The sequence below is a fragment of the Sceloporus occidentalis genome, unplaced genomic scaffold (genome assembly GCF_023333645.1).
Source record: "Sceloporus occidentalis isolate IW3139 unplaced genomic scaffold, rSceOcc1.0.p SCAF_392, whole genome shotgun sequence".
In the NCBI taxonomy this organism is placed as follows: Eukaryota; Metazoa; Chordata; class Lepidosauria; order Squamata; family Phrynosomatidae; genus Sceloporus; species Sceloporus occidentalis.
Genome location: NW_028317372.1, coordinates 384,986 through 407,042, shown reverse-complemented (window position 1 = coordinate 407,042; position 22,057 = coordinate 384,986). Strand labels below are relative to the sequence as shown.

Below are 22,057 nucleotides of genomic sequence, written 5' to 3'. Positions count from 1 at the left end.
CTGTGGTGCGACGTGAAATCAGACGCCAAACACTTTTCAATTAATAAAAGAAAAAACTACTGTATAGTCCCAACTGGATATGCCATGCTGTTGAGTCCTGCAGTCATGTGAATACTTTACTGTTTTTGTTACTGTATAAATTAAAATTGGTGTAAATGGCTACTCAATTTAAATGGAACATCTCCCCTTGACATTATGCATACTATTTATTACCAATGCCTTTGGGACCCATGAATGGGTCAAAAAACTAGTATTCAAATATTTAAAAGGGATCCTCTACCCATCATATGTAAATTAATCGTTTACATTTTTGAGTGGTCCAGTTTGCAAAAACACATTGGCATTCTGCAACCTCTGTTAAATTCCTTTGAAATCAGTGGGAGGACTTTTCAAAAAAGTGCAAACAGCGTTCACCTGAGCCAGCACTGTGGCTGACTGAAGGAAAGTATATCACATACAGAAATATGTGCTCGGCTGATTACATCTCGCTCAAGGAATTTAACAGGAGTTTTTCCTGACACTGATTGACTGCTCCAAGCAGTCAATGGGTGGTAAGAATCGTTTGCCCATGGAGTAGGAGGGTAGCCTCTGTGGCTGGTAAGAGCCCCTACCCCCATTTTTTTTAATTTATTTATTATAAAGAATGCATAGCAGCTAGTACTCAGAGTACATTACAAGTAACAAGGCGCTACTACAGATTTTAAAGTTTAGGTTGCTGATCAGCATAACTCTTACATCTAAATATGATTTATTACACTTCTCATTATTGGAAAGAATACACAAATGGTACACATTTAAGACCATGGTAGAAATAACAAAATAACTAAGATGCAACTTTAAATAACCAGAGCTGGATCATGTTTGTTTTTCTCAGTCCAATAATGGCTTGATCAGTAAGTAAAGCTTGTACAAAAAATGCAGTCTTGGTTGTACCCTACTGATGGTGGGCATTTCAACAATTACTGGTGTACCAGGGCCAGCCTCCCTGCTCTCTTACAGTCCTTAATTGGCTGTGGCAGCAATGCAACAGAAGCATAGGAGGATCAGAAAGCGGCGTGATGGCTGTAACATGGGTAGGACACAGAGATTGACATGGGGCAGGCTCATGGAAGAGGCATAGGTCTGTACTGTGATCTGAGTTACATCCTGATGCAAGAGGATGCTTGGGATTTTCTTAGATCTTCCAAAATATCCGTTTTCTGTAAAGGATGTAGGATATCAGCACCCAGATAGAAGTAGCTAGAAGGTTCTGGGTAAGGTGCTCACCATGCGACTTGGTGTTCTTCATTTTCCATTTAAAGGGGAAATAATTTTTGAACACTTCATGGCCCACGTAAATAAGAATAGAGTTCATTCCTTAAGAAAAGGAAAAATGTAGATTGACATTTTTTACCACAAGTATTTAGCATATAATACTGTTAGCAAAACCTGACCCTTACAAGGATTTAGCGTTTTCAGGCATGTAAAGTGTGTGTTTGTTAAAAAAAATAAAACCATTAAACTTATTTAAAAGCCCTTAGCAACCTTTAGGACATACTATTAAGCTCACGGAAACAAGCGATGGGTGACCAAAACATAATAGTATGTCCCATGGTTTTTGCACCGATGGGGATGTTTCCTCTCCAGTGGTTGGGAGATCAGGCTGTCAAAAGCCTCGCCACTGTTCTTCAAATCGAAGAAGCGGACAAACAAAATGGAGAAAGGGACACAGAAGTGATCAGCGTTGATATTAGGAAAACATTGACAGAGTGAATGAGCGTGTGTGCGGGAGGTTGAGTGATGGATTTATAAATAAAAGATGACCTTGATTTTAAGACAAGGTTGTGTTTTTTTCCCAGAGCAAATATAGTAATTTTGCAACCCATTTTAGGTATGCAGAGGATACCAGATGAACTACACAAGTAATTCAGTTTGTTTTGGTTATATAATATTTTGGCATTTATTCAGAGTCTGAATATAATATGCAGCCTAGGAGATGCATATTGAAATGTTTGGAGTAATGTGGCAATGCAGTTTGTGGTGTTCTTACCAGGATAGTAAAATGGGGCACCTGACCAAAGCTTCTTTACATCTACCAGAAAATATATGAGCACCAGGAGAAAGAATGCAAAACAGCTCAGAGTTGTCACATAGGAGATGGACCTAGAGAAAGGGAAGAAAATACAGAAAATCCTGATTTAAAAAATATTCTACCCACTGGTTAAAAATTCAATGCATTACTAAAAAAAAAAATGTTCTTGTTGCAACATAGCATGTATGAAGTATAATGAAAATAATAATTATACAAAATTAATAAAATATTCCAGGTAAACTACTGAGGGTTAGTGGGCCACATTTTATTTTTTAACTACATATTAAGGGGACACTCCAGCTTAAATATGTACTTGAATGCATGTGGTCCATTTTTCCCCACCTTCCAGCTACAGTGCTGCAAACAAAGTATAATGGTGCCCTTACTGATTTGTTCTGATTTCTGATGATTTGGAGCCAACTAATTTTATATATGAGACAAATGCAATGCGAGTAAACAAAAAATGCAGGTTCCATGTTCATTTTATTTAACCCCTTCAGTCCCCTATGGACATACCGGTACGTCCATAAAACGCATCTCAAGAAACACATATGGACGTACTGGTACGTCCTGACATTGACAGCCTGGACTCCCCCCTGTCAGCAGAAGCCAGCATTGCTGGCTTTCTACTGCCCAATGTCCTGTAACAGCTGCCTGCGCGAATGCCGGAAAACTGGGATATCCTCTGATGAGGCACAGATCACAGACACTGCTATCTCTATGCAAGTCTGTGGGGACTTGCATAGAGATCACAGTGGGATTGGTGCATGGCGATCGCAGGGAGGAGAGTGAGGAACCATGCTGAAACAAATCAGCAAAAAAAATGTTTTGGTTTTTTAATTAAGTGATGTCATTGTGACATCACTGGTATTAACAACAGGACCTTTAACCATACTGCACGGATAAAGTGCAATTTAAAAGAAAATACAAAAAATTTCAAATTATAAAAAAAGAAAGAAAAAACCCTTACATCTCATTGCCCTAACACAACATCTAAAAGGTATGACCTTCCTGCCCCCATTCACAACCCCCAAAACCGTTAAGCCATAGTATACCCTGTAGGAAACTATATAAGGGATGGATATGGCCCTCTAGAAAGAAAAAAAAAACTAAGGATGTGGGGTATTTCCGTAATCAGGAGATGCAGCTAAACAATTTTGGCTGGGTTTCTCTGCCGTAACACATACCCTGTGCAAAAAAAATCTAAGCAACATAGAAATGCTGGTGGAAAAAAAAAAAGCACAGCAAATAATTTCTGCGGCCACCTATGACAGTACATGGTGGCCAAAATGCTGCATGAAGAATGCCCAAATACCCCTGACGATATGATAGTCTGGGTTGTCTGCTTTACAGAAATATATACTTTTGTGGGTATTTTTGGTTATTCTATGAATAATGTACACCTTATAGTATGTTCCATATAAGTGCTGGGAAAGTATGGAAATTCTATATAAATTAGGTATTTCTGAAATCAGGACACCTGAATTGATCAACTTGGAGGGGATTTTCCGTCAATTTACCTAATTTTTTTTTTTGAATTTTCGCTAGCTTTTACTAAATTTCTCATCCTAAATTTTCATCTAATCATCTAACTATGGTATCGAAATAAAGCTCTATCTCTCCTTGAAAAAACATATAGTTTACATGGGTACACTATTCGCAGGAAAGGGGAATAATTGCTGAACCGACAACTCAAGAATGGCAAAATTGCTCTGGGACATGAGGTACCAAAAACCCCTTGGACTGAAGTGGTTAACTCCTTAATGACAATTTACTCGTAGTACACTTTGGGACAAAGGTTTTAAAATTTTTCAGTGTTGCTGTTTAGCTCACTCACACACATTATATATTCTTTTTTTCAGGACAAGCAGGGCTTTATTTAGATACCATTATTCTTATCATATCATCTAATTTACTATAAAAAAAATAATAAAACATGATTTTTTGTTAAAGAATTTTTTCTCAGTTTTATTTCAAAAATCTTTTACTCGTCTGCAAAAACTAATGAAATTTTTTTTTCCCAAAATCTGGTCGTTCTGCCTCATGTGCTACTTCGGGTATCTTTGAAGCCGGCCAATGCAATTTACCCCATCAAACCATATATTTTTGAAAACTAGACAACTCAAGGTATTTCAAATTCTTGTATTTTAACCCTTTCCATGCACTAATTCTACCATCCACCTTTGTCAAACTTTATGGTAGTAATTTTTTACAGACACATTGTACTTCAGGTGTGAATTTGGTATATGTCACTGTCAAACAACACCCCAATATGTGTTCAGTAACATTTGGACATCTGGTCAGTCTGTGCCCATGTCCCATATTTGGGACATCTTTGAAGCCAGCCAATTCGATTTACCCCATTTTTTGTATATATATATATATTTGGACTTTTTTGTGACAGCGGGGGTTTATTTTGACATGTGACCAATTTTTTTGTAAAATGTTTTTCAGTTTTTATTTCACTAACCAGTGAGCTGGGCTCCACTGACCTGCAGGTCAATGGAACCCTCTGGATAGACCCTCTGAACTCATTGATCTGACATGTGGCACCACCATCTTGTGAATGGCAGCAAAACCATTCACTGAGGACACTTGTGGTTGCTCTTCGGAGCAATCACAAGGCGATCGAGGCAGGGGGTTGTGTAACCGATTATGCTTAGGAGGTGATTGCTGATCGCTTCCTAGGCACTGTTTTAGCCCATTTTTTTTTTTTCGGGAGAGGGCTTTCCTCCTATGATCCAAGGCCAGCCTCAGTTGGGAGGCTTCCGTGGATTATGCAAAGCCGCCGATCGATGCAGGTATTAAACAGCAGCCCGTACATGTACAGGCTTTGTCACCAATGCAGTGCATCGTGACCCTGTACATGTATGAGTGAAGAGCTTAAAAAAAAGTTAATCAAAACCTTTACCATGTGAAAAAGTAATTGACCACCCAAACCTAATAACTGGTTGTGCCACCCTTGGCAACAACTGCAATCAATCTTTTCCATAGCTGTGGAGGAATTTTGGCCCTCTTGCTTTAATTCAGCCACATTGGGGGTTTTTCAGCCTTAACTGGCTTTTTTAAGGTCATACCACGGCATCTCAATTCAAGTCAGGACTTTGACTAGGCCCTTGACTAAAACCTTAATTTTGTTTCTTTTGAGCCATTTAGGGGTGGACAGACTTGTGTGGTTTGGATCACTGCTGCATAACCCAACATTCTCCTTCAGAAGTAATGGTTCTATTAACCCCTTGATGACAATTGCCGGTCCGGGCACGTCACGGAAAAACATGTCGTTAACGACAAATGACGTGCCAGGATCGATTTTTTTACCCAAACGGCGTTGCTGTAATGCCTCGACCTCGAGGCATTCAGCAACGCCATGATCCGAATCAGGGGCCATGTCTGGCCCCTCCCCGGGGCGTCAACATCCGCCATACAATGTATGGCGGCGGACGCCCGTTTTAAAAGCGTTTAGGAGGCGATAAACTTAAATGGTGTCGCTGGAATGCCTCGATCAGGAGGCATCCAGCGACACCAAACACTTACCTCTTGATGGACTGTGACCACTCCGGAGAGCGGTCACAGCCGCAGCTGCCGGTGATCTTCGCCATCAGCAAGATGGCGGCGACCCGGGAAAAAAAAAAATAAAGACGAAAAACTTCGCTAGACGGTCTCCTGACCCTCTAGAGAACTCTGGCTCCACTTGCAGGTTGAATACAGGTACTGCATTCAACCATGCAAGTCAATGGAGCTCAGCTTTCTAATCACAGTGTGATTAGAAAAAAATAAATTAAAAATAAAATAAAATTAATAATCATTAGAAAAAAAATAGTTGTAGTGACATCAGAGGGAAATTATTTTTACATTTTACTGGTTTTTTACTATTTTTTTTCTAATGATTATTAATTTTATTTTATTTTTAATTTATTTTTCAGGGGAACCTTCAAGTTGAAAAAAAATCTTAAAAATGTTTTAAAAAAGGCAAAAAAAATTTAAAATATATATATAAAAAATATATTTTTGTGAGCAAGTCCTAAAATTAGCACATTAGCTTAAAACAATTCTCGCATGGAAAGAGTTAAAATACTGGCATATTAAATGCCCATGGGGTGTCTACTTTTAAAAAATTTATGATTTGATGGGGTAAATTGAATTGGCCGGATTCAACAACGTCCCAATTAACACGGGGGGAAGGATGGCCACACATCTAATTTCCAATTAGAAAAATGCACACGTACCAAATGTGGCCTTTTACTCAGGAGATGTTGCTGAACACATATTGGGGTGTCGTGTGACAGCAGCATATACCAGGAGCTGTAAATTCATACATAAAGTAGGTGTGTGTGGGAAAAATACACACAAAAAAATACTACTGCAAACTTTGAAAAAATGCTGGTGGTAAAATGTGTGCATGCAAAGAGTTAAAATACCAGCATTTAAAATACCCTGTGGTGTCTAGTTTTCAAAAATATATGGTTTTATTGGGCACACTGAAATGGCCCGGCTCAAAGATGTACCAAATAGGGCATGGGCAGTGGATCCCCAAATGCCAAAGTTCCACATTGAAAAATGTGCATGCCCCAAATGTGGCCCTTTTGCCCCCAAACAGCCAGGCAAAATCATTCATGTGAGGTATCACTGCGCTCAGGAGATGTTGCTGAACACATATTGGGGTGTTTTGTGATAGTGACATATACGAGAACTTTTTAATTCATACCTGAAGTAAAATGTGTGTGACAAAACAAATGCAAAAAAATGACTACCACAAAGTTTGACAAAGACTGGTGGTAGATATGGTGCATGGAAAGAGTGAAAATACTAGCATTTGAAATACCCTGGGGTGTCTAGTTTTCAAAAATATATGGCTTTATTGGGCATACTGAAATGGCCCGGCTCAAAGATGTGCCAAATAGGGCATGGGCAGTGGATCCCCAAATGCCAAAGTTCAACATTGAAAATGCGCATGCCCCAAATGTGGCCCTTTTGCCCCCAAACACCCAGGCAAAATCATTCATGTGAGGTATCGCTGTACTCAGGAGATGTTGCTAAACACATATTGGGGTGTTTTATGATAGTGACATATACCAGAACCTGTTTATTCATACCTAAAGTAAAGTGTGTGAAAAAACAAATGCAAAAAAAATGACTACCATAAAGTTTGACAAAGGCTGATGGTAGAATTAGTGCTTGGAAAGGGTTAAAATACTAGCACTTGGAATACCCTAGGCTGTCTAGTTTTCAAAAATATATGACTTGATGGGGTAAATTGCATTGGCCGGCTTCAAAGATACCCGAAATGGCACCATATTTCGAAAAAATGGCTTTGAAATAGCAAAACGCTACCTGTACTTTTTGCCCCATAATGTGTAGAAAAAAGCGAAAAAACATAAAAACATTGGGTATTTCTAAACTCAGGACAAATAGTAGAATCTATTTAGCAGGTTTTTTCATTACCTTTTATAGATGAGTAAAAGATTTTTCAACTAAAAGTTAGAAACAGTCATTTTTTTCTAAATTTTTCACCATATTTTATACTTTTTTTTAATAGTAAATAATATGATACAATCAAAACAATCAGGCCCTTCTTGTCCTGAAAAAAACAATATCTAATGTGTGTGGGTTCAGTAAACGGGAAAGAAGAAAATTACAATTAAACACGAGCAGCGCAGAAATGTTAAAACGGCCATTGTCACGAAGGGTACAAAAAGTAAAATCAGCCTTTGTCACGAAGGGGTTAATTATGGCAAGAAGCCAATGTCCTGAAGCAGCCAGACCATCACACTTCCACCACTGTTGGTATGATGATTTTATTGTTAATGTTGGGAATGTTGTGTCAGACAGATTCAGTCCACCGAATATTTCCCCAAATGTCTTGGAAGTCATCAAGATGTTTTTGGCAAATGTGAGATAAGCCATCATGCACTTTTTTGGTCAGCAGCGATTTCCACCTTGCAACTCTCATATGCATGCCATTTTCCTTTAGTCTCTTTCTTATTTTGGAATTCATTGTAATGGAGTGTTTGGTGCTCCAGTGGTTTAACATAGGGTTACACCGCACCACACTAAGACCTAGGTTTTTATTTTAGAAACTAGGATTTTCCTGAAGACACTGGTAAGCGAGTCTTTGATGGTTTGGACATCTTTAGATGGAGTCCAGGAGAGCTGGAAAAAGGAAACCACTGTGGTACTCCACAGATGTGGCAAATATAGTAAAGTAGAAGAAGGAAGCTTTTAAAAAAATATAAACAGACTCAAAATGAGGAAGATGGGAGCAAATATAAAGGTAAGCTTAGGAAGGCAAAGGGCATTATTGGATGCGCCAAAGCATACACAGATGAGAAAATTCCCAGGTTAACACCAATTTATTTTTTTTTTGATATATGGAAGAAAACAAACCATGGATAATTAAAATAAAGACAAATAAGGGGTAATTAAATAACACATCTGCTCAGTTATAAGACGACCTGATTATAAAATGACCCCCCAAAATTTGAATATTACTTAAGGAAAAAAAGAAAAAGCCTGAATATAAGACTACCCTATAGGAAAAAGATTTTACTAATAATTATTAATTCACATGTAAGCTTTTTTTTCAGGAGGATGTTTTTTTTCAGCGCTGTGCAGGATCATCCTCTCCGGCAGCCGGTGAACATCTGCACGATGCTCGCAGACAACCTCTGCTGCTGCCCGGCACTTCCACTCGACCTTCCGATGCTCCATCATAGAAGCCTATGTCACGCCAGCACTCGGCCATAGAAGTCCTATCGAAAGTGCTGGGCAGCAACTGAGGTTGTCTGCGAGCATTGTGCAGATGTTCACCGGCTGACAGAGAGGAGGATCCAGGTCCCCTGCAACACTGCGGGGAATCTGGATCTTAGTCTTATAGTCATTCTCTCTATTTGAGGTCGGATTATAAGACAAACTCAAATATAAGATATGGGGTATTTTTCAGAGCATTTGTTCTGCCAAAAAACCTTGTCTTATATTTGAGTAAACAAGGATAAAGATCTAGCCAACTGCCTAAATAATTACTTTAGAAGAGGTGAGCGACTCTTGTTACACAACAACAGTGTCACTGTTAGAGATAGACCAGCCACACTAGTATAAGTATTGCAAGCCCGGGACTAGGAATATTAGGTGAGCTAAGGAATATGAGAGAGAGGGTGTCAACGCGCAAGTTCGTAAGTGTTCTTAAACAGTGGGTTTTGAGGGATTTTTTTTTAAAGGGAAGACATTCCAGAGGACAGGGGCAGCCCTTGAGGAGTCTTACAAGCGTGCATTAGCTCTAGAAATCAGAGACGAGGACAAAGGGAGAACATTTGATGAGCAGAGAGACTGGAGTATATTTAGAGATGAGTGAGGAAATGTGAGTAGGGGAACTGCTATGAAGAGCTTTGAAGGTAGGTGTCAGGATTTTGAAGTTAATTCTGAAGCGCACAGACAGCCAGTAAATGACTGGCAGAGGGGAGTGTTGTTAGTAACCTGATGGGACAGAAAGATAAGCCTGGCAGCAGGGTTCATGGTGCATTGCAGAGTGATGAGACGGGTATGAGAGCAGACCCACTAAGTTACAATAGTCAAGGGGGAAGATAATTAGGGCATGGACAAGGGCCTTAGTGGCATCTTGCGTTAGGAAGGGACAAATGTGGGCAATGTTTCTGAGATGGAGACGGCAGTTTGTTTAGACAGACTGAATGGGGGTGAATGAGAGGTCAGAGTCAAGGGTGACACCAAGGCAGCGGGCGTAAGGGGATGGGGAGATGAATGCACCATTGACATTTAGGGAGACTAAGGAGAGAATGTTAGCATTGGAGGGAGAGAAGATGAGTTTGGTTTTAGAGACATTGAATTTTAGGAGACATGCAGTTAGAGACGGAGGTGAGGCAGTTGGTTAATGATCAGGAGAGGATAGGTAAATATGTCATTGGTGTACATAGGCGGAACTGAAAGTCAAGAGTTGAGATTAGTTTGCCAAGTGAGTAGTGCAAAGGGAGAACAGAGCCTCCTGGTATCCTGACAGAGGTGAACAAATGTTACAGGAAAGGAAGATGTTGAAGGTATGATCAGAACCAGGTAGGATGTGAACCAGGAGAGAGCAGAGTCACAGAGAGTAAAGAGTTTGAAGGAGAAGAGGGTGGTCCATAGTGTCAAAAGCAGAACAATGGTCCAGTAGGATTAGTGGCCCTTGGATTTACCAGTAGCAGTTTACAGTGGGTCATTAATAACTTCAAGGGTCGTCTCAATAAAATGGTGAGAGGGAAACCCAGATTGAAGGCGACCAAGTAAAGAGTGGGAGTTAAGAAATTAAATTAGTTGTGTGTAAACAATTCTTTCAAGAAGCTTGGAGGTGAGAGGGGAGATTAGACGGTAATCGGACAGAAAGGTCAGGTACAAGGAGGGCTTTTTCAATATAGGAGTTGTGGTAGCATGCTTGAGGGAAGATGGGACAGATCCGGGAGAGAGGGAGATGTTTAAGGCATGAGCTAATGTCAGGACAAGAGTAGATGAGAGAGACTGAGTAAGGTGAGAAGGGATTGGATCCAGGGGACATGGGGTTGGACAAGAGGAAAGAAGAAGAACAGCATTAACCTCATCTTCAGTGACAAGAGCGAATTGGTTTAATGTAGAAGAGGAAAAAAAGAGTTAGGGCATGACATCTTTGAGATGGGGGAAAGTTGAAGGAGTAGATTGGTTGAGAATCTAAAGATTGAGAGCTAAGGTCTCTGGCCAGGCAGGGTTGTTGAGGAGGTAGGGATGGAGTTTTATGGTTGCAGTGCTCCACCTAGAAAGATAAGTGAATGTCTTTGAAATCTTGAAGGGGTGTGCTTTTATGTAATACCGTATTGGCTCGGATATAGGCCGCCCCCGTATATAGGCCGCACCCTAAAAGTTTGGTGCTTTTTTAAAGAAAGTTTTTTTCTTTAAAAAAAGCACCAAAAAAACATGCTACCACTGTCCTCCTCCCCCCCTCGAGATATGCTGCCACTGTCCTCCCCCCCCGAGATATGCTGCCACTGTCCTCCTCCCCCCGAGATATGCTGCCACTGTCCTCCTCTGCCCCCCCCGACTTACCGGAGCAGACTCCCGGGTGTCTTGCGGGGCCGGCGGGGGACATCTACGCAATATGCGTATACAACTTCCGGTTCCGGCACCGGAAGTTGTATACGCGTATTGCGTAGATGTCCCCCGCCGGCCCCGCAAGACACCCGGGAGTCTGCTCCGGTAAGTCGGGGGGGGGGGCAGAGGAGTCCGCACGATGCGCTTAGACAACCTTCCGTGCCGGCACCCCCCCCCATGGGAAGTGCTGGCAGGGGAGGCTGTCTGAGCGTATCGGGGAGTTGGATGCAGGTCCCCTGCACTGCTGCGGGGGATGTGTATCCGAACCCCGCTGCCTGCCCGGCGCCCGGGACTGCACCCCCACTTTAAAGTGGGGGAAAAAAGTGCGGCCTATATTCGAGCCAATACGGTATATAGTTTGCAGGGTTATTTTGTTGTTATGGGGTAGTTATCCACCCCAAATCACAATTTTGGTTCACCTGTGCTAAATTCTCAGCTTAGAACCACTTTGCACTCATGATTTGGGAGTCTATCATGGACTTATAATGTTAAATTACCACACATATGTGGGATCTATGTATTTGGGAGACATGGGAAATTTGTTTCAGGTTGGTCAGCCTCAAATTTGCCTGGAACATGAAAAAGTTGGGGAGAAACAAAAAAAAAAATGTTAGATTTGTGGTTGCTATGGGGACCTAGAAAGGTAAGTGTGTTATCTGAAATCTCCGTGGGGTATGTTTTAATCAGTGTATAGTTTATTGGTGTTATTACTGTATGATGTTTAGCGGTAGGTATCCACTCCAAATTATATGGTGCACATTTTTGGTTCAATTGTGAAAATTTCTTGGCTTCAAACCACTTTGTGCACCAATGATTTGGGGGCATGTTCTGACCATGTGATTATGTAATTTAACGCACATGTGGTATTGTGTTATTCAGGAGACTTTGGAGAAACGTGTGATTTTTTTTTTCTAACATTTGAGAAATACATATTCATAAATTCTGATTCTGTATTTGTTGCGTATAAATAGTTTTTTAGCACAGTTTTGTGAGTTGTTTGTGAGTCACCGTGTTTGTAAAAAAGAACACCAATTGTGTTATTGTCCTTGGTGTGAGCTTTTGGGAACTATATATTTTTATTTGTTTTGACACTTTATACCAGTTTAAACTTGGAATTTTCCATGGTCCCTCTTTTTATAAGCCGATCTATATGAAAAGTTTATTATACTGAAAGCTGTGTAGGTAAATTCTGCTTATTATGTGGCTGAATAGTGTGAATGCGAGCTAATCCTTACAAAAGCAGTTTAATGAACTTACCACAGATTTTTATTCACTGGAATGAAACCTTCATTTGTGGAACATTTTGTTAAAATTGCTGACACAACCCCCTAAAAGGAAAATTATATGAATATATATATATATATAAACTGTTATAATTATTATTTTATATAAAAATGTTAGATTCTCACATATTTAAAAAAAATCAACCAGTCTAAATATTTAGGTTTAAAAAAAAAAAAGAAAAAAGTTTCAAAGTGCGCTATGGTACAAACAAGTACAACCTGATTTTGGAAGTGGTCTTCTTTGTTTGGTAAACTTCTCATAACATGTAAAACAAGAGAATCATATCAAAGTGTAGCCTGTATTTTAAATATAAACGAATAAGTGACTTCTATATATAATGAGCTCACAAAGATGAGAAAATATCTTCTTCAAAGAAAATCCTCCAATGAAAGAATCCACTTGCGACTCAACTCAATAGGAAGCATTTAATGAACGTGTAAATAATGAATCCTTTTAATCGAAATGAAGCATCTTACTTATTTATATATGATTCAGCAGTCCTGTTTGTTGGTGAAGTAAAGTTCTTTAAAAATAAATATATAACACCGGTCTACGTTTGCGATGCATTTGTCTTGAAAGAAGGCTTCTTCCAAGTGAGACAGTGATTTTCGTCCGTCTGTTTCCTTATATTTCCTGACTTCTCATACCACCAGAATCTTGTCGATTTCCGGTTACAAGATTTTTTTTCATCAAAGGAGCAGCATAAGCGTCCGTTGCAACCACATCAGCAAAGAAGTTACACGGATTCTTTCTTTTTTAAATTATATATTTTACATATATATTATCTTTATCTTTCTATAATAAAAATCTTTTACTCGTATACATTTTCTGTCCTCTTTATTCGTTTCCGGACAACACGTTCTATTAATATATATTAACCTCCAGTTCTGAATGGCCCAAGGGAAGTGGTCTCTACAAGAATCAGTCCAAACCTCCAATTTCAGAGATCTAAATGCAGTTTTCCAGGCTCTTCTGGCTTTCAAGCCATGGATATCAGGCAGAGCGTTGAAAATTCAATCGGGCAATACCACGACAGTATGAACAGACAGGGAGGCACGAAGGTATGCAGTCTTCAATTTCTCTGTTCAAAGATTATGTTTTGGGCACAACAAAATCTAGAGGATATCGCGGCGTGTCACATCAGAGGTCAGAAAACTGTTATTGCGGACGACCTGAGCAGAAGTCAATGCTCCCAGGCAGAATGGTCACTAGACCCTCGTATATTCACTACAATAATCATGGCAGTAGATCTTCCAGAACTAGATCTGATGACAACGAGAATGAACCGAAAGGTTTCCATCTTCACTTTATACAAGATGAAATACCCTCATTTTCTGGACAGTCAAGTGGAATTTCAAGCTGGCATGCATTTTCCCCCCGATAACCTTAATTCCTCGGATGCTTCAGAAAATCAAGACAGACAAGGCTTGAGTCTTGGCTATACTTCCATTCTTGCCGAACAGGAGTTGGTATACAGACCTCTGTCAGCTATTAGTGAATCATTGGGAACTACCGATGGCCACAGATGTCCTAGAGAAGAACTTCACACCCTACAGATGTTCCGGTTCACGGCATGGCTGCTTCAAGGTTAATATTAAAGAAAAAAGGTATCCTTGGTGACATTGCCAGTCTGCTTTTAAGCTTAGTTAGAAGATCTACAGCTAAAATGTATCTAAGAACTTGGCGAAAATTTGGCCTCATTCTCAGGCTCTCCAGAGTTTTCCTCCGTCTATTCAGGTCATTCTTCAATTTCTTAGACTAGGGTTTGAGGCAGGTAGCAAGGTTTCTACTCTTAAAGGTCAGTTTCTGTCCTTTAATCTGTTCATTAGAAGATTTTTTAAAGCCATCACTATTAAAAGACCACATACGAGATCTATATTTCCCTCCTTGGGATCTTACTTTGGTGCTTAAGGCCCTGTGTTCAGATCCATTTGAGCCTCTGCAAGATGTGCGCCTTAAATTTCTCTCCCTTAAGACTGCCTTAAGCGGAGATGTTAAAAGGGCTGTAAAAAGGAAGGCATGATTGACAACCAACTGTATGCCAATGAAGTGATATGGTGTTATCATGCGGAGATCCAATGGGCAAAGCCTCTCTATACAAGACCTTAAAATGGTCTCAAACATTAATGGAGATTCTTCTCTGCAGAGCACATGGCAAATCAGTTAGGACATTTGGTCACCTTCCACTCCCTCCCCCAGTGCAATGTCCTTTCCCTTTTCTATCACCTTGGTCTCTAAGGGTCACTGGAGAAGATAGGTTACCAGAGGAGTGTCCAGCAGAAGGAGGACTTATTGTGTTTATAAAGTCCTGCCAACTCACTCTCTCTGAGTCTGCGTGGAGATGATCACATGGGAGTGGTAATTGTATCACGTGTTTACAGGCTTATCCTGCTGTTTCTTTGTTATTTCCATTCAATCAATGAATAGATAGTTTGGTAACAGCATATACTAACTTATAGTAATTTGTATATGTATTGTTAGTTTGTTTAGCCTCTCTTAATAAATATTGTTAATTGCAGAAAACAAGGAGTGTGGACTCTGACTTTACACTCGATAGTGGTTATTGATAGCATAACAGTGTCTATATATATATATATATATATATATATATATATATATATATATTCATACAGTAAATGTTATTCAATAATTACAGTAAGATTCATAAAATACAGACACATTTTTTAGTTATAACAAGGGCTCTCCGGGTTTATTTGAAACGTACGGCTTCTTTTAATTTTTCGTATCATCTTTTTGTTCTATTTCATGGCAAGTCTTCAGGGCAAGCAGTGTCCAAATCCACATTAGCCAGATGGTTGACCGACACTATACGCTTGGCTTACAAGGCCTGTGATTCAGTACTTCCGCCTCACATTAATGCCCATTCCACGAGATCTATGTCCATTTCCTAGGCTGCAAAGGCATTAGTCTCCTGAGGAAATTTGTAAAGCGGCCACTTGGTCCTCCTGGAATACGTTTATTAAGAATTATAGGCTGGACATTTCCTCTGCCTCGGAAGCCTTGTTTGGACATCCGGTCCTTCAATTAATTCCTGATTCCCTCCCTTTTTTACGGGATCTTGTTATATCCCACTGGTACTGCCACTATACGTAGGGAAAACAAATTCTCTTTTCCCCAGTACATGTTTCCCGCCATAATTTTTGTATTAATAAAAGTTTTGTAAGCATTGACTATGGGCTCTCTTGTTATTAACTGACTGATCCGGTGTGGGAGCAACTGATATTTTTTAACCCTTTATGTATCTTTTAGAACGCTTGTTTTTTCAAGGTGAAACACATCACAATCGTAGACTGGTGTTATATGTTTATTTTTACGGACTTCAAAAGAACTTTATCTCACCAAGAAATGGGACTGCTGCGTTTTTTATTTATATGTAAGATGCTTCATTTCAATTAAAAATATGCACTATTAACACTTTCATTGAATCCTGTTTCTTTCTATTCCTAAGGTTGAGTCCATAGCTGTCCCTCTCACTGCAGGATTTGAAGAGCATATTTTCTCATCTTTGTGAGCGCATTGAATATAGAAGTCACTTACCCATTTATATTTAAAATACAGGGTACACTATGATATGATTCTCTAGTTTTACATATGAGATATTTACCATACGAAGAAGACTTCCACTTAAATCAGGTTATAAAACTTCTTTTAATTGTACTTGTTTTCACCATAGCGCACTTTGACACTTTTTTTAATTACTTTTTTTTGTGTGATTTGGGGGTTTACACACTAGTCATAGGAGCTGCTGGTGAAATTGGCACAGGGTTAATGCATTTAGGTTAAAAAAGAATAAATTGTAATCAACAGTCTTCTAGAACAACAATAAGAGTTCTGAACTCTTCAAATGTTTTGTGTACCAACTACATTTTCAGGACAAAAAAGAACTCCTAATGCATGATTCACACAGTGATTTCAACACATAAAAGGTATTCAGCTTGGACAATAACCACTATACAAAACTCCCCAGCACAATTATGAAGCTATTTAAAATTATTTACAAAAATAAACAAAAAAGTTGCCAATGCTACTAATCACGTACCATGAAGACACCCCATGTAAATAGGCTCACTAACACCTGTCTGTGCTGATTCTTGTAATACACGAGTACTTTCCCAACCTGCAATGAGAATGACAATAGAGAATACATTTTAACAATAAGTAACCCAAAATAAGTAAACTTACAGCACCCTGCTCACACACTCCTTAAAAAGTTAAAAAGCTGTAAAATATAAAAAAAAAATGCCAGCCAGCTTAAAGTTCATAGGGCTATGAACTTTAAGTCTGAGCTTTAGAGGCTAGGAGTTCTTTTCTCCGCCCACTTTTTTCCCCCTACTTAGTGTATTAATTTTATTTTAATGGAAAGCTTCTACCCAAAGGAAAAAAGGGATTATAAAGCCAGCAAGGTGCCCCCTTGCATTTTCAGTGGTGAAAATTATCAGACCAAGGAGAAGATGTGGAGTGAGTGCTTTTCTAATAATGCATATTAAGTACGTTAATGTGCATTATTCTTTGAAATAGCTCCTTGGGGCATTAAACTCTCACTTTAAGGCAATTTGGTGTACCAATTCAGTTTTTATATATTTTTAAGTAAAGTGTTCACAAAGTAATACATAGCTTTCACATAACTGTGTCCCTGTTTGGAAGATATAGTCTACAATGCAACGTGTAAAAAAGAGGTTCAAAAACGGTTCATAAAAAGACTCACAGTATTCCTTACAGTAAAGTGGCTCTTAACACAATATTTTTGTTGGTTACATCAATCTGCAGATCAAGGAAGGTACACTGTTGAAAAGAGTACAATACCTGAAGACCCAAAAATGCAATTACAACAGAATTTATGGTTCCAAGTATTCCTTCAGGGTCATAAGGGATTGTTGTCTTATAGATCACCTAAAAATGAAATTGAGGCAGATATAACTATGGTAGTAATCTGTAACACCATTTGATTGTTAATACGAATCTGGCCAAACTAAGAGATAGCTCTAAAGAGACCATATAAAAGGGAAAAAGTACTAAAAAAAAATAAAAAATACAAAAATCCAACTTAAACACTTTGCCTGCAAGGTGTCAAGACATATTAGGCGACAACCTTGTACACAGCATAAAATTAGAAAAATTGCCATACTATAATGGATATAAATCTTCATGTATACGTCAAACCAAATAATACAATTAATAAAAGTGTCTGAAGGCTCTGACACTCATTTTATTTGTGTATATACATGTAGATGACAGTACATAACATATTGCAGGGTAGACAAGAAATATGGTGTGGGGGGGGTTTACAGACCAAATAAAGCATGATCTTGTCAAAATGTTTTATATGTCACTTTGTTTTTCCTTGGGTTTTCCTTTTCTGGATGTAGCTCTGATGACCCTCATCATTCTGTCTGAAGATCATTGAAGTTGTTCATCACAACCATCGACCTTATTAATGATTGTTTTTTTAATTTTACATATAAGTTCTGAAGGTTCTGATTTTCATGGCAGCATGGAAAGTCACGAAGGTGTGCATTTAAGAAGAGATTAGTAAATTGTTTCTGCATAGGCATTACACAAGATGATTTCACGATTGTGGCTAGTTATACACAAAAGGCTTCCATGTATAAAGGTAGTCTCATATGTACATTCAATGAATGTTAGAGTGATGATGTAGAGAGCTTTCCCCAAAAAGATATGAGGCTGCTGCCTATGTCCAGTTTGCCCACCACAAATCTTATTTTCTTCCTTAAAGAGCAGGACCTTATTTATTTTAATAGATAATAAAAGAAACTCAATAGTTAGTGCCTATCTCCTGACCTCTGACAATTTTTCAAATACTTTTTTCTGTGCTTAAATGCCAAAATAAGTTAAGAATTCCATTCCAAACCCATAATCCTACTGCACCAGTGACCGGTCACCCACATTGGAAGATGGATGTTGATAAATGTGTGCTTCACCAATAACCAAGCGATCAATATAACCAGCCGCTCCTCCTGTACAGTTTGGAAACTTGCCAAAATCTCCAATTCCACCGGGACCCAGATAGCCTCTAACACAAAACAAAAAAACGACATATAGATTAATACATTTTTTTTAAAAAAACTACTGTACCAAGATTATACACAGAAAAGTTTTACAATAAGTGTTTTGGTTGACAAACCAAAGATCATGTGCAATGTTGCTCAGGAACAGTTGGAAAATCCTTTTTTTGTCTGGTCCTGACACTGACCAGTATTTAGTTAATTTCCTCTTTATTGTTTTGATTATGCGTTTTTTTTGTCAGTGTTTATCCTCAGGTATCCACTCTGACAACCAGCGGTGACTACATTGAAATTTGCAGTACTAATAAACTAGCAGTCAAGAACAGTTACTTACACTGGGCAACCTGGAACTGGTAACAAAAGAGTTAAACACAACCATACTGCTTCTAGAAAGAGTATTAAACCCCACTGAGGCCAAAAGGAAATCAAATCTTGAAAAAGGAAACATATCCGGCTCTGAAAAGAGAAACTTAGAAATGTTAGGCTATTTCACAGAGGCTTATAAAAGATATATACGCTTCCTAGACAATAAAAAGCATCCGAAGCTTACATGTAGGTAAATAAATCTGTAACAAAATATCATACCCTAGGAGGAACATCCAGTGTAGGCTTGGCAAAGAGTAACTCCAAAGCAGAAACCATAAGATATGTCAAGCTTAGTCTCTGAAGAACACCCATAATGCGTAGTTCATTCCAAGACACTGTAAAATCATGAGGTTTTAAGCAAAATGTTTAAAATCCAATTTTGCTGTAGCTACACATAATAATAGTTATTGCAACAAGCCTCATTAGTTAAATAAACATTTGGTACTTGGGCTGTCCACAGAAAAACATCAATCTTAAATATTCCTGTATCACATAGGCACAGCAAAAAAAATTCCACTTGGGTGCCAAGTCAGAACTCTATACTGTAGGTTCTTTAGTAACCCCACCCTTATTTAACATCAATTTAATGGATTACATTTGAAAGTAATTTCATAAAGAAAGCGTCGCCAAATGAGGTTACTAAATCTACCAAAAACAAATTATTATTAACTTAGCATTTCATAGAGAAGAGGGAAGTTGGCCAGCTTCATGGTAAAAGCCAGTCTTAAATGCTTACAAGGGCAACGGCAGTTTTCATTTATAATAAATAATCCAATGAGGAAAAGTTGAATACTCCTCCATAGTACTTTCCAAAAAAGTTTCCACCGGGTGGTGCCTTTTCGGAGCATGGAGTTCAGAGACAAGTAAATGGAGGCTCCCATGATAAAAACAAACCTGAAAGTCAATGTAAACACAACAGAGTTATGTATAAAAAGTTCTCCTTATCAACCAAATTAACTTTCCTGGGAAATTAGGCCATTTAATTGGTCGCAGTGATGAGAAGACCACCTGTACAATGTTTTTAAACCAAGACATTCTGACACCCTATCTAATGTACGATACTCTTTTCAAAAAGAATACATGAGAAACAGACATAATATTGGTACAAAAAAACTCTTACCATGGAAAAACAAGATCTGCTAGTGTTAAACCTGCAATTAAACATGAAAGTGTTTTATGATTCAATAGACATAAGAAAGCCTTTGCCTAATTACTGCAGCAGTAAGATGGATTTAGTAAGTAGTTAAATGTTGGTAAAGACATTGTCACTTCATGAATAAACTTGTTAGGACAATTTTTTAAGGCATCCCTTGTTTGCAACCTAACTTCATTAATTTAGAGTACAAGACAAAAATCTGATACATAAACATTCAAGAAAAATAGTCAACAGCAGATTATCATGGTGTAACTAAGAGCTTTAATAAAACATATTACCATTCCAGCTCTGGTGTTTGAAGAACCAGTAGCCTCCTCCACCATAATTAACAAATACCATGATTATAAGAGCAAGCCTAAAAGAAAAAACAGTGAAAACATAATTCTTGTTTGCCAATATTATATGAGCACTTTGTGTAGGCTTAAACAGTTCAAAATTTGGTCCATTTCAATCCCAGACAAAAAAACAGATATTTATTTTAACCGTGAATTAGACATGTCTCAACTAGAAGAATGTTCTGACAATTAAAATGTACTTATATTTTTATTACATTCTTTGTCCAACTTTAGGTTTAAAATAAAATCTTCTTGGCATGCTCTTTCAGACATTAATAAAACATTATCGGTCCAAGAGCTTCTGTTTGAATTCTAAACACCATATCAAATACATATAGTCATAGTAGAGGTGCACATAGCATGTGTTTTCAACTGATACTTTTCTTTGCAGTAGAGGCCAGACTGATGAAAGGCGATCTATCATCAAGATCAAGTTTTTTGCATATATACCAGGTATAACTAAACAGTTATTGCAATGAATTGTAGAGTTAAGGGAAATATCGCTGAAATTACAAATATTGTTATTTGTACAACAGTAGGTCTTCATGAAATGACAAAACACACAAGCAAATATCTGCTAATTAGGAGAAAATTCTCCGTAAGGAACATGAATAATTACCCTCTGAATGTGTCAAGAGAACGGAGTCTTTGGGAAGAAGAATTCCATGCTACATGTATTTCGTGGTTGCAAAGATCTGCTCTGTTTGGGGATCCCAACTCCTTCAATTTAGAAAAAATCTTTATTTACATATGACATAAATTATGGATTTCCATAATATTTAAAAAAGCTACTTAACAAATCATAGATACACATGGGTGGTAATTTTATCACTAAGAATTAGGGAGGACATTTCATTAGTTGCCATGCTGGTAAAATCAATTTTTGTCAGGATGTGGGGATCGGAGCACAGCACAGAGAGACACCTGATAAGCTAGTGATCAGAAGTACATGCAAATCCAGGGAATGGTAAAACAGCAGAAGCAGGTAGCAATGAAAAAACAATACCGGGGTTTGGGATCAGAGAGAATCAGCAAAGTCCATAAGAAAGCCAAGGTCAAAATCCATAGAATCCAAAATGAGTATCAACAAAGTAAAGGCAATCCAGGAAGGAACTTGAACAAACAAGCACTGATAGTGCTGGGGGTTTAAATAGTCCGCTAAATCCTGGCTCCTCACCCCAGAACCTAGAAACATTTGTCTCCCAATAGGACCCTATTAGTGTTAACCTGTCCGTCACAACTTGTCCCCACCTTTGGTCGATCCTCCTCCCTTGCAGCAACGTCATCGGGGGGTCAACATGTCCCCCCACCAGTATAGCGAGATAGCCAATAGACAGCTAGACAAAAAGACTAGCTTGTCAATGACTGTTTTATAGGCAGCTAGGAAGCCATCGGTTACCTATACATTCATTAACCCTTAAAAATACCGTATTTGCTCGATTATAAGACCTCAAATAGGTCTGACTATGAGACAAAGATGCAGATCCAGGGCCATTTTAAAATGCCCCCCCCTCTTCTACCCTTCCTCTCCCTCCGTCCCTGCCGCCCCCCCCATTATCTACCCTTCCTCTCCCTCCCTATTATCTACCCTTACCCCCCCCTTTCAGCAGTCCTGCAGCGAGTCTCCCTGTTCGGTCTCGGTGAGGTAATCTTCCGGCACCGAGACCGAACAGGGAGACTCGCCGCAGAGGAGAGA

The 22,057-nt window shown here is 38.7% G+C and overlaps 1 protein-coding gene across 1 annotated transcript in view; it reads right to left on the bottom strand.

Annotated features, from left to right (window-relative positions):
* Positions 1-1,174: 1,174 nt before the first annotated feature.
* LOC149273229 (heparan-alpha-glucosaminide N-acetyltransferase-like) overlaps positions 1,175-22,057 on the bottom strand; it is a 97,009-nt gene continuing 76,126 nt past the window's right edge. Inside the window, exons 7-18 of the mRNA XM_089506570.1 lie at positions 20,981-21,081; positions 20,305-20,381; positions 19,991-20,021; positions 19,607-19,764; positions 19,090-19,205; positions 18,839-18,960; positions 18,386-18,512; positions 17,285-17,371; positions 16,521-16,598; positions 12,434-12,504; positions 2,030-2,142; positions 1,175-1,356 (exon numbers count right to left, since the gene is read on the bottom strand). Coding sequence (XP_089362696.1) covers positions 1,175-1,356; positions 2,030-2,142; positions 12,434-12,504; positions 16,521-16,598; positions 17,285-17,371; positions 18,386-18,512; positions 18,839-18,960; positions 19,090-19,205; positions 19,607-19,764; positions 19,991-20,021; positions 20,305-20,381; positions 20,981-21,081 — 1,263 coding nt within the window. The remainder of the gene's footprint in view (positions 1,357-2,029; positions 2,143-12,433; positions 12,505-16,520; positions 16,599-17,284; positions 17,372-18,385; positions 18,513-18,838; positions 18,961-19,089; positions 19,206-19,606; positions 19,765-19,990; positions 20,022-20,304; positions 20,382-20,980; positions 21,082-22,057) is intronic.